At 40.4% G+C, this 17010-nt stretch overlaps 1 protein-coding gene across 15 annotated transcripts in view; it reads left to right on the forward strand.

Annotated features, from left to right (window-relative positions):
* Positions 1-17010, forward strand: part of DPF3 (double PHD fingers 3) — a 179927-nt gene that overhangs the window by 135718 nt on the left and 27199 nt on the right. For 13 of the 15 annotated variants that reach the window (XR_014883529.1, XR_014883530.1, XR_014883528.1 and 10 more), the window contains 2 exons: positions 1730-1867; positions 14063-14191. Coding sequence is in view for 12 of the 15 variants with exons in the window: in XM_085224901.1 (XP_085081027.1) it covers positions 1730-1867; positions 14063-14191 (267 nt within the window). In the remaining 3 variants the exon portion in view is untranslated. Of the gene's footprint in view, positions 1-1729; positions 1868-4394; positions 4556-14062; positions 14192-15964; positions 17005-17010 lie in introns of those variants that run through there. The other 2 variants (XM_085224900.1, XM_085224905.1) reach the window with 2 other exon arrangements.

The raw sequence follows: 17010 nt of genomic DNA on the forward strand, positions 1-17010 counted from the left end.
TTAATCCTTCCCAGCTTCTCTTCTGCAGGAATTTTCATTTCTAAATCAAGGGAATTCAAAGACTTAAAAAACCCCTCTGCTCAGGATGCATTGCATTTGGAAAAAAAAACTCTGTTCTGTTAGAGTAACTACATGATCACCATCTTGCAGAATGGAGAAAATTGGGATAAAAGTATCTAATCTTCCAGTTCAGTCATTTTATTCATATCATGGGGTTGTATCACACGTTTATAATAAAGCAAAGTATTTTCCTTAGGGAAACAATAATAACAATAAGTTAGAAGAGACAGAGAATTAAATCTGTTATGCTAGGCTTTGATTTACAAATTTCTATCCTTTGTTCTACACTGTGGAACATCAACTGGCTTTTTGTGAGCAGCAGCAGAAAAGTAAAAATAATGGAGTTTTTACTTAGATGTCAATTATTGCAGTGTGTCTTTTTATGATTTTTTTTCTTGTTTGTTTGCTTCTTTTTAGAGTTTAATGACATTGATATAATTACTCAGTTGTCTCTGGAATGGGAAGTACCTGTATGCATTGCAGGATTCATTTCAGGTATCAAGTTGAGTGAAGGTTTTAGGACTGGATGGTGACTCCCCTCTTGGAGATCTTTTGAAGAGACATAACATAAAGACAGAGAATTAGAGGCTAAATTCTGTTTTATCTTCTGGCACACCTTCCTAGCATGCTATGTGGGCAGAGTACTGGACATAACACTTATTCCTGAGTGAAATCCTTCAGACTGATGAAGCTGTACAGTGACTGAATACGTAACTAGGAGGAAAAATCTTCAGGAAGGCCACTAAGCTTCTGCCTTTGTTTACTAGTCTTCTAAAGTGGCAGTATCAAATACAATTTGATAGATGAAATATCTCCATAAAAGAAAATGGACATTCGGAGAATGCTTTGAAGATAAAAAAAAGAGAAATTTTAGAAACAGTAGCACAAATTAAAATCTTTATAGAAGCTCAATTTGTATATAATGAATTTTATGATGAAGTTTGCCCTTGCATTGAGTTTATACACTTTGTAGACCTTTCATCAGCCTGAATTGTTTATTCTTGTTCTTAATGCCTGTTGACTTAGTCTTAAAACAAACAAAAACTCAGAAGGAGGATTCCACGTCACATTTTATTCTATTCATTAAGATTCTGAATGTGAAGTTAACCTGGATGGGGAAGAATCACTACTATTCTTCAAGGAAGAAACTGTGGATGACTTCCATCTCCTTGTCTTGACTGAGAATTATGAACAAAGCTATTTATTGCTTTTTAAAATAAAGCCTTTTGTAATTTTGTTTTGTTTTCCCAGAGATCAATAATCAAGAAAATAATCTCCTTTCTTCTTGGTCCAGTTCCCCTTGTTGTGCATTCTTTAGCATCAACATCAGAGCTGGGGCATTTCATTTAATTTTATGTGCAATCTTGTTAGTAATCTCAGCAGAGAGGATTAGGGCTGTATGAGCTGCAGAGACTGGATGTTCATTTGTCTAGACCAGTAGGAAGGGCTGCTGGCAGCATGGGAAGAGTGCTTATCTGAGGATGCAGGGCAGCAGGGCTGGTGTCTGTCACCTTCTACTGATACCCACTGGGGGTATTTCAGGCAGGAACATGTGGTGCTACTGCCAGGGGAAGGAGGGGGGTGCTGTTTGAAGAATGCTGTCATTGTTTCAGGTTGTCCTGATGTTTTCATTCTCTCTTCTCCTTCCTCCTGTTTCCTTTCCTCCCAGTCTGCGGCAAGCGTTACAAGAACAGGCCTGGGCTGAGTTACCACTATGCTCACACTCATCTTGCCAGTGAAGAGGGTGATGAAGCCCGGGAGCAGGAGACCCGCTCTTCTCCTGTCCACAGAAATGAAAACCACAAACGTGAGTAGTATTTTCCCTTTACCTTTGAGATCCTTTTTGGGGATGTTGCCTTCATCTGTTCTTTGCTTTGTGGAGGCTGGCTTGATTGCCTGGCTCCGTTGAGAGTGATTGGTTACCTGGATGCTTGGAGCTAATCAGCCGCAGCTCACACCAGTGCTGGCTCAGCTAGTCAGGAATTCGTTTCAAACCCAGCATTATCTCTGCAGCAAGTCACTTTTCCATTACTGCTCCTGTGGGGAGGAGGTGTCAGGGAGAGGGGGGAAAAGAAGAGCTGCCCAACCCACCCATTGTCAAGCAACCTCCTAGTGGCTGTTAGTAGGGATGTCAAGGAAATGCACATTCCGTTTCAGGGAGCTGTCTTTGTTTTGCTTTTGAGTAAGACACCTTTATCCCTGCCTCAGATTTTTCTATATGAAATTCACAGCTTCTGTCCTCCTTATCCCTGCATTTCTTCCTCAAAAGCCTCACACTCAACTTTACCAAAAGATGCTTCTTAGTTACAGTTTTGGAAAATCTACGAAAAAATACCAGTTCTCCTCTGCAAGGAGTGCTGGAACGTGAGATGAGTCACATGCCTAGATTTCTGACACCAGTGCAAGACTGAAAGAAAAGTAATGCCTGAATGGACATATTTGTCTATCCTTCCTCTGTTTCTTAGGCACAGAGCAGGAGATTAAGGAGACTTGCTATGTACTGATTTTTCATAAGACTGGCAAGTCTCTAAGCTGCTGTTTCTCAATTTTCCAGTCTGCAATACTATGGGATAGTTACTTTTACCTTGGGATTTGTGAAGATACCTTTGTTCACTTTTGAGACATCCTTTTAAATCACAGTGTGAACTGTGTCATCTTAGTTCAGAGTAATGAACAATGCAAACAAAGCTATAAAATGCTTATGGGAAGAAATATCCAGGCAAACATGTTATAATGTGTTATGAAGAAGTGGAAGACTTATGGAAGTAGGAAAACATTTTCTTTCAAGTCAGATAATTGATAATTGTCCCCAGGGATGGAGGGAGGGGGTTTCCATCCTCCAAAGCATCTGCTGCTAGCCACTGTGTGAGCTTGAAGGGCCACTCCCATTTGACAATCTCAGTATTTCTGTCACTTTTATGCCCTGCTTTTCAGTTATTCATGTGTTTGGTAGGTTCACAGTAAAGGTAATTTTGACTCCTCCAGCTGTTGATAAACTTGAGCTGTCTGTGCACTAAGAGCAGCTTAGGCAGGCTAGAGACTGTCAATGTTCAGCCAGTAGCTTTTGTTTACTTAGCATTTACGTTATCTCTGAGTTTTGTAATTGTTGGCTTTTTTTTTTTTTTTTTAAATGCCTGCAATATTTAGTTATAGCTATGTACCTGAGAGGTGTATCACAAGTCTCTATTGAGTTAATATTCATAACGGCTTTGCACAGATGCTCAGACAAAGAAGGGTAGTGTATTTTACCCTTCAGCTTGCCACAGAGGTCAAGGACAGTCGCAGTCCTTATCCTTCTGGTACTTAAGAATTTATTACAGCTAGCAGGAAGAGGAGCTAGAAGTGCTGTGGGAAGGTTAGCAGCAGCAGGACTTAGTCCATGGAAAGAAAGGTTGTTCTGCTGCATAGGAAGGGGTAGAACAGGAGCTACTCAGGCTTGTGCTCCCCCAGAGCTTCTGTGTAATGCATGTGCAGCAGAGGGAATCTGCTAAAGCACAGATCCCAAAACAGGCAAAAGTACAAAACCAGTGGGGTAAAATCCTCTGACATCCAGATTCCCAAACAGAAAGAATCTGCTTAACAACCAGACAGGAGCCAGTGAGGTACAGGCAACAGCTACGCGAATGTGAAGATCACCCCTGGGGAAAGTCCCAGACGCTGGAAGGTAACTCTCCCAAATGGTTTAGCTGTCGTAGTTGCTGTTTGTTCCTTTTTGCCTATTTATTTGTTTACAGCCTTGAGCTCAGATCTTGCATCTTTGCTCTTTCACTTGGTGATATTTAATTTATACAGCCATTTATCTTCCATGTGAATGCTAATTGTCCACATTGCTAATGTGCAGTCATTAAATGGTCCCTTTGTACAGGAGGATGGTGAGGAGCCAGAGCATCAGATCTTTCCTCTCCCCTAAGAACTGCTAGGCATGTGTTATGAATTAGATTTGACAGGTTTGCAGTATTGCAGGGCTTGGGCTTCAAGAATCCTCTCTGCATGGGCTTGGGGGAAAAGGGAGGGAGGAGGGGGGGATTTTAATCCAAACAGCTAATCCGCAACCTACTGAACAGGAGGACCAGAGATATAGTATAGAGCAGGATCTGGTTATTTGCTTAGCAGTGTGTCAGAGAGATATGAGCAGCCTGATTTAGCAATGGCAAGGCAAATTCAAACCAGCCATTTGGAATTTGTCACGCTGCGGGAGGTGAGCATTGGGTCAGTGAAGTTCAGGCAGGCAGGCATTTGCAGCGTGAACTTCCTTTGTACCTAAGTGTCTGCAGTAGCTTCTGCAGTCTCTGCTCCTTGAAGTACCTGCAGTAATGGCAGCTTTGCTTATGCAGGAATGATGTTTCTGGAGCTCAGCTCCTACAAGACTCAGTTACTGATGCCCTGGCTGGAGCCAGCTCAAGACCTGATGGCTTCTTGCACACCCGAACCTGTTCATCTTTACGCTTCTCCTCCTGCACAGACCAATTTGGATGGTTAGGTAAATTATCCAGGGACTGGAAAGGAGATTTAGATAGGAACAACCTATCTAGAAATGAAAGCCCCTAAAGAGATGTGTATTAAAGAAGAGGAGTGACCCAAACCCCAAGTTTCACTTCTCTGGAATGTCTCACTGTCCTTGGGAGGTGCAGAAGGTTTATTTACAATTCAGCCGTCCTACTTTCTGTAGATTATCCTTTGCATCAAGAAAGACAGTTCAACAGTATTCTCTTGTTTTTGCCTTTCCTAAAACACCTTGGCCTGAGCTTCGTTTGAGCTTTAGCTGCTTTGTTTGTATGTCTTATCTAGCCCTTTGACACAGATATATAGTCTTTTCTCAGTGCTTAGTCTTGCCTTCACCTAGACATCCATTTATCATTGACACGCTTTCTGATTTTTGGCATGAGTATGGACTTGTGAAAAAGAGATAATAGAAAACCTTTAAAAAAGTCAACTCCCCTTTTCTTCAAGTCCACCAATAAAAAGAAATAACCCCACACCATTTTCAGCATCTTTTCTGCTGCCTTTTCCTCCACATGTTGGCACTGACAGTGTGAGATTTGTGAGCTCAGGGTGCATCCAAGACCGCCACAAAACACCTGCTGTTTTATTCCATCTCACTCTATGGGTACAGGCCAGCTCTGGGGGCAGCTGGTGTTCACAAATTTGGAGACACTTCTGATATAGGAATTACATTAGACTTCTATCTATTGAAATGTATGTGTGAATGAGTGTGCTAGTATAAATGCACTTCCTTAATTCCCAAGAGAATAGGATGGTCTGTCTACATGGAGAAAAACTGCCTCCCAGTTAAAGAAGAAGAATCTTCAGTGGCATTTTGCTGTGTGAAGCATTGGTTAAAGGCAGCTGCATAGTAAACAGCAGCTGAACTTATGCCCACAAGCACTTGGGCCAATGATGATTCTAAATAAAGCACATTGTGCTGACTGTTGCTGTGACCTAGCTGTCACGTGCAAGTTGGGTCTTACCTGCAGTAAAGCTTAATTACCAAGAATGCAGTTCTGTGCACTCCTGTCACTCTGCAAACTTGAGTGTCTAACCTGTAAAACCACCTGTTTATGTTATTTTGTGGTATTGGCCTGTTGTGCCCAGTTGCATTGCAGATTTTATGATGTGGATAAATCGCTACTGGAGAGACCAGCTAAAGTTGTTTGTGTACTCTAAGCATGATTGGATACCCAGTCTCCAGAGATAAAAAATTAATGTGCTAACCTCAGTTTGCCTTCAAGCTGTCCTCCAGCTCCCCCACGCAGTCATCTTTGAAACATTTTTATTTCCATCCAGGCAGGGGGCTGGCCATGAATAAATGACGAGAGTCAGCCCCTCGGTTGGAGATGAGCTGTTTGTTCCTCTCCACAAGCAGCATCAATTTGGAAAGCTACATCAGGCCTACTTTTTCCCTGCCTCAGTGCTTATCCTCGCTGGGGCCATGATAGGAGCCACATCTGAATGCAAGGGTGCATCAATGCCCACCTTGTGACAAGATACCCTGCAGCAGCAGGTACCTTTTCAGTGAGAACATGTACATTGCCTTGATTTGGCTTCTCATTAGTTTAATCTCTCTCTCTCTCTCTTTTTTTCTTTTTTTTTTTCCTAGGGCTAGTTTTAATGAAGAAAAAAGAATACTAAAAGAAGCTGGAAATGAATAATGATTTCCACTCAAACTCTGTTTGCAGTTGTAAATTTCTCAGACTTTTAGTGTCTATGTTCTGAGATGTTAAGATATTTAGAGTTTTGGAATACTGGAAAATCTCAGATTATCTACAGGGACCCATAGGGAGCCTTCGATTGACTTGTTTGGAGGGTTTTTTGTTTGTGCGTGTGTGTGCATGCTTATTTTTTTGTGTGTATGTGTTGTACTTTCATGTACTCCTTGGACAGAACCTGCAATGTTTTAGATGTTCAACTCTCAGAGAATCACCTGTCAGTAATTTGTAGGAAAACATTTCAAATTTGACTAATTGAACACCATGTGTTGCTCCAATACCGTCTGTTCTTGTGACAGAATGATATTATTTATGTGTTTATATATATATATTTTTTTTTTTTCTTGCCATCTCCATGCTTTTTTGTCCTCAGCATAGATTTCAAATCAAGTAAGACCCAAAAGATTTGATACAATTTGAGCTTAGGTGCTCTGCTTTCTCAGATTCCTCCAATCAGCAATTTCTAGAGCCAAAGCTTACACCATATTGCAGCTATATGACTGCCGAGGGCTGCTGCTAGCCTTGGGTCCATATTGGTCACTGCAATCCCTCCTTGTATTCCCTGTGCTGACAGGAATGCTATATTTCAATGGCCAGAGGCCAAGTCTCAGGAGAGGAACCTCACAAAATCAGAAAAATCTATATTTTAACGTCAGATTCTTTTGTCTGCATTACTGTTCTTATCTCCTACTGTTTGTTCTTGTGAGGCACTGGAGAGTTAGATCATAGTCCATTCTCAATGATTCACTGTGAGCAATGGGATTTTGGCCCTTGTCTTAGGTGCTTCTGCATAAGATTATCTGAGATCATTGCACTGACATTTGTATGAAGTATGCCTTATGATGCAGGAGCACTGACCTCCCAGATCTACAGGATCTCAGTAACTCATGTCGTATGTCCTTGCTCTGCCCCCCCGCTGCCCACCTTCCAACCCATTCCTTCATTGTTCAAGGTAAGGCCAAATCAATTCCTGTAAAAGATGTGACCAATTGCTCTTCCTTCCCCTGCACTTAGAGGATTTCTGTGACTCCTCCAGAATGCCTGCTTCTGGTAGTGCTCCCTTCTTGCAGCTTGTAGTGCTCCTTGGCTGCCTCTCTCCATGCACAGAGGGTGTAGCAAAGGCAGCCTGTTGGAGTTGCTAAAAACTGTGTGAAGGCGATAGCTTTCTCTCTCTTCACAGCACCAACTAACCCAAAAAGGAGACCAAATGCAGTTGCTAGGGTGAACTGGCCGTTTTTCTTGTGAGTGGTTGGCAGCACCTCTTGCAGCAGCGCAGCCTGCTTCTCTTGCTTCCAGCAAAAGATGTGCTCATGCTGTGCAGTGGAGGACGGTGTGGAGAGCACAGGGTAGCAAAGTGTGAGGCTGTGCAGAGGGGTGAGCTTGGGGTTGGGAACAGAGCAGCAGCAGTTCCCAGTGCAACACACCCAGGTTCATGCTCGCTCCAAGCAGAAATTATGCAGTTAAATACTGTGCTACATCAGCACAGCAGTGTCACCAACATATGGCTGTGGCTCTAGCCAGGTGTTGTTCTGCTCTTCTCTCAGAAGCTATACTTCAAAAAAAAGCCATGGTCTGAGTGCTGCTTCTTTCTCCTCTCTCCTAAATACCTGTTTTTTGGTTTTTTGTTTTGTTTTGTTTTGTTGTTGTAATACCTTGCTTGAACCTGCCTGTCCTCTGCAGATGTGTTGTGAGCAGCAAATTAAGGGGCCATGCCTCAATTCCTTACACTGGAGAGATGAAGTAATAACAGGTGGCAAGACCACAGGCAGGCCCAGCCTGGCACTGCAGTCACCATGGAAACGGGCCAGACCTGCGAGGAATGAGTGCTGTCAGCGGTGGGGGGAAGGCAAGCTGAACACATGGCCACTTATGCCATAGGTTGGGACTTTCACCAGGTCCTGCAAGGGACTCTGTGGAGGCAGGCGCTGGCTCTTGGCCAGCATTTTGCTGCACAGGTGGCCAAATGGTGAACTTGTACTTCGGCACTGAGATGAAGGGAGGTGTCGGAAACAAAAACTGGGCCCTACGCAGCACCAGACAAAGAGTCTTGTAGGATTCATTAAAAAAAAACAACAAACAAACAAACAAACAAAAAAACGGCAAATCCCCCTCCCCTCCTTTTTCTTTGTTGCAAAGTGCTTTGGTTGGTGCATTGACTTGGTTCAGTCCTGCACGCAGGTTCCCATGATCTCTGTTGTACTCTGGAAATTTCTGTTGCAAACAGAGTAAATGGCCTTTTGAATTGAATTGAAACCTTCAACGGACCTTATTGGTTTTGGATCAGGCCCAGAAGGAAAAAGTAAGAGCTGGACAAAATGTGTTAGGAAAATTCCTTTTGGGAGTGCATTTATGTCTGATTGTAGCCAACTCACTGTAACCATTTAAATAAACAGTGCACAAGCCCCCCCGCCCCAACCCTGAGATGTGCTCTGATCCTCCTCCTCCGCTGCCTTTCCAGACTTGTGAACAAGATACAAAACAGATAAAATGCTGGCAGACCTAGATGCACAGCTTACATCATGGTGAAGTATTATGCTGTAGTACCTGTAGGTTGAAGAAATATCTGTGACTGTGATTTCTACCTCTAAGTGTTTTAGGGATTGTAATCTAGATCATTAAGATAACTTCACTTAGAAATCAGAAATTTGAGAAAATGCAGGGTTCTAGTCATTTACCTTTTTGTTTGTTTGTATAAAAGGGTCACATTTTAAAGGGAAGTCACATAAAATATTTATACTCTGAGTTTTCAGGTTAAAAACAGGGGCAATAATTGTTTCTTTTGAACTTGCCTTTCATTCTAAGTATTCTCTTCAGCCATGAGAGCTAGAAACTGAGACTCTTATTGTGTTTTGTGGCTCCAGAAGATGATGTTGAAAAGAAAAATCCTAATTTCTTGATGTTATTTCACTACAAACAGCTTTTTAATTATTAAAGAGGGCATATAACTTTTAGTTTCTTTGATTACTTTGGGAGAGAAGAAAGGAAGCTAGAATTCTGTTCAGAACCCCTACCTTCAAAATCAAGAAAGTGCAGAAATTATTTGAAATTATTGTTGGCACAATAGAAGGGAGGGATGCCATCCAGAGGGAACTGGACACACTTGAAAAGTGGGTGCATGAGAACTTATTGAAGTTCAACAATGTCAGGTTCAAGGTGCTGCACTTGGGTTGAGACAATCTCAGATACAAACGTAGACTGGGAGAGGAATTCATTGAGACTGGTTCTGCAGAGAAGGACTTCAGGGTCCTGATGGACAAAAAGCTGACATGAGCTTGCAGCCCAGAAGGCCAACTGTATCCTGGGCTGCATCAATAGAGGGGTGGCCAGCAGGGAGAGGGAAGGGATTGTCCTCTTCTACTCTGCCCTTATGAGACCCATCTGGGTCCAAGCCTGAGACCCCCAGTACAGGAAGGATGTGGAGCAGTTGGAGCAAGTCCAGAGGAGGGCCATAAGGATGATCAGAGGGCTGGAGCACTTCTGGTATGATGAATGGTTGAGGAGCTGGAATTGTTTAGCTTGGGGAAGAGAAGGTTTCAGGGAGACCTCATTGCAGTCTTCCAGTACTTGAAAGAAGCTTACAAGCAGGAGGGGGGACTGACTTTTTACATGGTCTGAATAGCGATAGGACAAGGGAGAATGATTTTAACCTAAAAGAGGGGAGATTTAGGTTAGATGTTAGGAAGAAATTTTTTACTTAGGGTGGTGAGACACTAGCATAGGCTGCCCAGAGATGTTGTAGCTGCCCCATCTCTGGAGGCATTCAGGGCCAGGATGGATGGTCCCCAGGGTACCCTTATCTGGTGGATAGAAGCCCTGCCCATGGCAACAGGTTGGAACTGAATGATCTTTAAGGTCCTGTCCAACCTAAGCCATTCTATGATTATGTGATTATCTTAAATGCTTAAATTCAGTCAATTTGTTTAGCTCTTTAGGTTTTGTCTACAGAGCAAAGTTACTGTGTAATATACTATAGAATTAATTGGCAGTACCTGTTTTATAGGAGGACTCCTGTGAATAATGTTACTATATTTTAATAAGAAATTTATTCAGCTTTGCTTGATATATTTTGAAATTCATTTGATTAGGCCAGGATGAAGAAATGTATTTCAGTGTAAAAGCATTCCAAAGTTATTTGGAAATACTGGCTTCATTTTCAGACTCCTTTTTCACTTGATTCAGCTTTCAGGTACAGTGAAACTATCATCTGACCTGTGCAGATCTTCCTTAATGCATTTTTAAAAAGTATTTTAAAAAGCAGTATACTCCTTATTTGAGAGCAGATGTAGATAAAGACAGGGCCTTTGATGAGACAAGAAAGTGAGACCAAGTTGGAATGGCAAGAGGTACTGATTTAAGTACACCCCCCTATGAGAACACCTTAGCTCAGGCAGTACTCCTCAAAGCTCCACAAAGCTTTTGATCTGTTTTTGCAGTTTGTAATGTAAAAGAAAATCAGAAGAGTTTTGTGTAAGTTAGGACAAAACCATGGCTGTTTTTCAAAGCTTTACTTTAAAACGATTTCTGAATCTGTGTGAGCATTTTTAGACAAAATCCTTGGTTATAGTGGCACAATCAAAATGATTGAGCTAGCACACCTAGGTGAGTTACTTCTCATTAGCTGAGCCATCATGTGGCTTAAGCTAACACCTTCTACTTTGTGATTAATGTGTGAGAAAAGTGTATTCCTAGTTAATTACAATGTCTCAAATGAAAAGTAGCAACACATTAGTCTCCAGTAATTTAATTGCTTTCACTTATGCATCCATTCCCTTACTTATTTTGTGAGTAGCTTTATTGATTAAGGGGTGGAATTAGGGCTGAACTTTTGGTGTATGATATGCTTCTCATGAATATTGCACATTATATCTTTCTATCTTTGCTTTGTTTCTTAATTTCCTCATTTGTGAATTAGAGTAAAACAGAACTTAAAACTGCAAGGACATGCACACATACCCACACATAGACATAAAACCAAGGAAAAAAAAAAAGCCAACATTTGAAAGTAAGAATTCAGCTTGCTTACTGTCTTTTCATTCTCAAACCTTGTGTGATTTAGCCTGGGGCTTAATTCACTGAACAGTCCTGATCAAGCTTGACTTAAGCTTCATTCCAGTTGTTGCACCTGTTAGGATGAAAAAGTGTTGGAGAGGCTAACATTGCCCGTACTGAATTATTTGGCTACGAAGATGCATCGTTTAAGACAACATTGATGTAACTTCAGAACTTCTAATCTGTGTACAGCTTTTCATAATGGTGTCCATATTTGTGAGTGACAAGCAACAGATGAGCACATAGACACAGACATAAAAAATTAAAGTGGAAAGGAAAAAAAAAAGTAAAAAGAAATAATTAAAAAGCATGCTTATTCACTTGTCTGTAGTCTAGGAGAACCTCCTCAATAGCATCACAGGCAGTGAAAACCCTCTGCCTGTGCAATGCACCATAGACAAATTGATCAGTGCACATATTTTCATGAGATCTCCTGTCCTATTTCCAGATTGACTGTCGGTAGATCTTAAGCTCATGAGCTGCACTGGAAAAATTTAAGTCAGCATACGTTGAGTGTTAAATCAATTATATGATTCTGCACCATGATAATAGAGCTCTTTCCTTATTATGTTGCTGGCAGATACCTTTGATGATTATTTTTATGTGTGGCCTCACCACAGAATTCTTGTGTGTTTTTGAGGAAGCTGGTTAATCACTTTACTACCAGGCTTTCCAGCTGTAAAATCCAGCGGTGCCTCTTCACCATGAAGTTTAATTAGAGCCCAGCAAAAAGAAGACTTCTGACTTCACTGAGGGTTAATACTGGGTTCTTAGTATCTGTAAGGCACTTTAAGGAATTCACATGAGAAGTAAGGTAATAAGGAACAAAAAAATCACTGAATGCTGGGCTTGCTAAGTTTGTGTTGTGTACAACCACTCTGTAGATGGAGCAAAATATAAAGAAATAATTACTTAACTTTCACAGAATGGGGCTGCTGTGGGAAAAATAAATGTTAGGGAGATCTGCTATTTAAACAAAAAAAAAAAAAAAAGAAAAAAAAGAAAAAGAAAAAAAGAAAAAAAAAAGAAAAAAGAGTACAAGCAGCAACTTTATGACCATTTTGTTACAGCTCTTAAAATGAATCGATGTGCTAGGCTTCCACCTGGTTGCTGTTCTTTTTCGCTTATCTTGTGCACGTGTCTTAAATGCCTCTCTGCTAAATGGCAAAATGCTAACCAAAGAGTGGGAACTTATGTCTGTTCTTGGGAGAATTCAAGATCTTAACAGCACCATATCAGAGTAAAACCCATTGTTTCGTAAATACATCAGGGACTTGGTGATTGTGTGGGAAGATAATGGCGTATTTGCAGTGTTGTTTTTTAATTTTTTTCTTATTTTCACCTTACTTGCAGTCTTTCAGCTACCAATTTCCAAAAAAACTCAGATAATCAACAGCTGGAAGTGAATGAATAAATAGATGCATCCAATCCAACAACTGATTGAACTCTGAGAAAAATTTAATTTTAAGTATGTGTCTTGGAGTGCTACCAGAAGCCCTTTAAAATGTCATTGTTCTTCAGGGGAAATTTGAATGTGGACAAAAAGACAATCAATAAAGGCTGTCAAAACATCTGTTAAAAATCTGCAAGTTACAAAATATGCATTAAAAAGATAATTAAGTATAGATGGCACAGTTTAAAGGTCTTCATTTTTTCTGGTATGTAGCAATCTACATGGAGTAGGGTTAGGTCAGATATACTGCTAGAATTTTTGAGTTAAAAAAAGGAAAAACATAGACCATGCTGACCATTCCTCCCACTCCTCTAAACCTTTCCAAGCTCCTGGTTAGGCAGAAACAAGAAGTTTTCTCTCTCTGGAGAGTAAAGGAGAAAAATGGCAGCTGTGAAGAAGAAAAAAAAGCACTGATGTTTTGCTCAACCTGAGAATACAAAATACATCTGCCTATCTCTTCTTTCTAGGGGAACAGACTTCCCTTCTACTTAAGATCCACTGTGTGTTTTCTCCTTTATAGCTATCCCTAGCTGGAAAATAACAACTCAAATTCCCTCCTTTTTTTCTTGGCTGAAGTTTTTATCTCAGCAGCTTAGACTTCCACCCTTGGCCAACTCTTTGCACCTGTGCTGGATGCTCACTTGGGCCAGTCTTGCTGCCTTGCCTTCATCTCCTGGGCATGCACAGTTTACTGCAGGTAGTGTGACCCTGGGTCCATCACCCAGAAGTGACTGTGACTATAAGGATTTATCAGCATTTGAACTAACTTTTTGAATGAGAAGACTCTACAACTTTGAGATGTAATCTCTTCAAAAAGAAAGCTTTAGAAATAAAACCAGTTAGGTTTCTGTGCTGTAGGTTTTGACGTTTTGGGGAATGTGCTTTTCCTTTCTGAAATTGTACTTTGTGTGTTTACATTTATGGCTGATGTCTGAAAAACCAGGCTTGGCTTACTGACAGCTCAGGTCTGATTCTGCATTAGGTATTGTATATATACTGGTGTGTATTATGAATTCCCTGAACTGTTCAGGGATCTCTGGCAGCAGGGCCTGGTGAGGGACCAGACCAGCTGCATTGTAAAGGAAAAGGTGAAGTGCATTGCAAACAAAATAGCTAAAGCATACGGTCGGTGTACCTGAGATGGAGGTGATTTCACAGTATTCACCTTTTGTTCTAACTGACAGTGTTTTGCGTGGCCTGCAAAGTCACCAATTTAACATTATAGCAAAGGAAGGGGGGGAAATATCCAAACTGAATGCTCTTTAAGTAAATCTGATTTCTAACCTGACTACAGCCCAGAAAGGACCAGATGGGGTCATCATTCCCAATAACTACTGTGACTTCTGCCTTGGAGGCTCCAATATGAACAAAAAAAGTGGCCGGCCTGAGGAACTTGTGTCGTGCTCAGACTGTGGGCGCTCTGGTAGGTGACTTCTTCTTGCAGCTTTCTTATATAAAAGTGTATTTGTATTTTGTTTTTTGCTCCTGAAGATTTTGAAGAAAGCCAGCACATTTGGGAGGGAATAGAAAACAAGGTCTTACCTCTTGTCTGTATTTGTGGAAAAGGATGATTGGGAAATTTTCTGTCATAAAAACATTTTTGGATTCACAATTTTAAGCTAATGAGATCTTACGAAGTAATAAAATTTTAATGTATTTATTGACTTCTGCAAACTTTGGTACATGTACTAGTTGTTCCTTTAACAGAAGGAGAAGACCCTAAAACAATGGTAAAGAATGGCCTCTGTCTTAAATGCTGCAATTACAACTATAAATTACTTACAAGATTTATGAAAGTTGCATGACAAGCATTTCCATTGATTACACATTTCATGCATTTTTTTCATCCAAAAAAGAAAGAGGGAGGAAATTACAGGGTAGGGATGGGGGTAGCTGTCAAGAATTATCCTCGTACAAGATGACTATCATTAATTTTGTTTAAAGACATTTTTATTTCTCCATTTTCTTCCCTTCACTCTTTTTAAATGTAGGCAATTGTGTCTTTCCCATTCTGGATTGTCTTTATTTCTGGACTGTTGTTTTCTTCCTTCCTTTCTTTTTTCTTTTTCTCTTATTTATTTATTTATTTTTTTAATTTTATCCTTGCTGAACAGTTATTTATAGCTCATGTGAGAGGTGGTGGCAATGGTAGAGGAAATGGAAGACCTTTAATAACTGCATATTCCAACTTAGGCCCAAGTTTCCAGTTGTGTTATTTCTGGCAGTGGTGATACTAATGGTGATAAGAATTTCAATTGTAAATGTGAGAACAAAAGAGATCTTGAAATTCAGTATTGTTGCTACTTCTTTACTGTGGTCACTGAAAGATGTTTGTTGTGTGATGGCTGAAATGCAAAGTGAAGTGTTCTTGTACTGAACAAATGGCCTGTTCATACTCCCACTGAAATTCATAGTAAGCCTCTACTCAAATTTAGTGGGAGCAGGATTAGACTCTCACTGGCGAACTGCCCTCTGCAGTTGTTGTGACCTCTGAAAATGTTCTGAAGTGATACTGACTGGTCACTAGGGGACCAGAGGCAAACCCTTTGGTTTTCTGCAGAGGCATCCCGAAGAATGCTGCACAGACAGTAACATGAACCTTTTAGTGATACGTGTTTGCTTCTTAATACTTAAAGGGAAAAGCTCATGCGGTCTGTGGTGCCAACTTGGAAGATCATTTCCCTTCCCCTTGATTGCTGTAGTTCAATATAACTTATTTCAGCATTGTCCTGAGACTGCACAGTGCGACAGATCCATACTTTTTGCTATTTAAACATTGCTATGGTGATTATATCAGAATGAAGCACAAATACATTAATTTCCTTGATGGCTTCGTGTGGTGGAACAAGTAGATTCACATGTAACCTAAATTGTGCAAAATCAGTTCCATTAAATGCTATCCTTGTACAAATTCTGACCCACCCTGGGTCATTCATAAGGGTCTGCAATGATGTGACTGATGTGTGATGGAAGTGATTAAGGTACAACCACACACTAATCTGTAAACTAAAACAATGAAAAGTCTTTGGTGTCCATCTTCCTCTTTCTTGATAATTGGGAACATTTTCATTATACTGAAAGAGAGGTCGTGGAAATCATCTTGTTTCTTCCCTTCTCAAAGCCACTAAAATCACATCTCTGTAAGGTGGTTCATCTACCAATGATTTTGTTATATCCACTTTCGTTTTGTGAACAGGATTTAATTCTTCGTTTCTCAAGCAAAGCAGTTTACTTAACCATGCAGTTATATGGCCGATTCCTGTAGCTGGAGTGAGGACCAAACAGTTGGTTACTTAATGTCATGTTGGTGTTTCTGAGTTAAAAAACAGCTGTCCCCTACAAACTGATATTCATTTGCTGGGGCACAAGAGACTTTCTCTGTCTTTCTTAGAGAGAGATTCTGAACACTATTACTATTAATCACATAATGTGTTTGATTGAGGTAGAAAATAAACCACAGTTTCACAGATTTCAGTATCTGACTTCTGTTTTTAAGACTTCTTTTTGTTGCTATTGTTGTTATTGCTGTTGATGTTCTGTGTGGAGAATTACCTGTTCCATATTGAAAGTTGGATTAACATACTCTTTACAGTATTTCCCATGACAGATCTCTTCTTAGTTGATTTAGTTGTTGAATTGTTGTTTGTTGGGGGTGGTGGTGGTATTTTTGAAGGAGATACCATGAAATCAGAATAGAAGTATTTATTTAGCTTACTTTTGCTTAGTCTTCAAAACATATGTCATTTTGTCTATAGAGGAGGCTCTTTGGGATCAGGTGAAGGACAGGGATAAAAGTCTTGAGGCTGATGAGATGTCTAATGGGTCACATTTCAATAGAAGTAAAACTGTAGAAGGCGATGCCAGTCTGAAGGACAGTCATTGTGCTTAGAGCTAATGGTGTCTAATTACTTATATGTGCTAAATATCTCTTAAAATTCATCTAAGTAATCATGAGAAAATATTTTAATGTTTTTGAAGAGAGGAAAATATGATTAACCCTTTCGCTGCCATGGCTATGGGCACCTGTGTTATTGGTAGATTTTTTTTCTTTGAAAGAGAAACTGATCCTTGTTTATTTTTCTTACTGCGGTTCTACCAAGGCATGTTGTTGAGGTACACGGGCACGTACAAACACACACCTATAAGCTTGATAGTCTGTATTGTTTAATAGTAATGATACTTTAAAAATGATGATGATGATGCCTGTTGCTTAACCCATGTGCTGATATATTCATCATACAT

Source organism: Meleagris gallopavo, chromosome 5, assembly GCF_905368555.1.
Source record: "Meleagris gallopavo chromosome 5, MGAL_WU_HG_1.1, whole genome shotgun sequence".
In the NCBI taxonomy this organism is placed as follows: domain Eukaryota; kingdom Metazoa; phylum Chordata; class Aves; order Galliformes; family Phasianidae; genus Meleagris; species Meleagris gallopavo.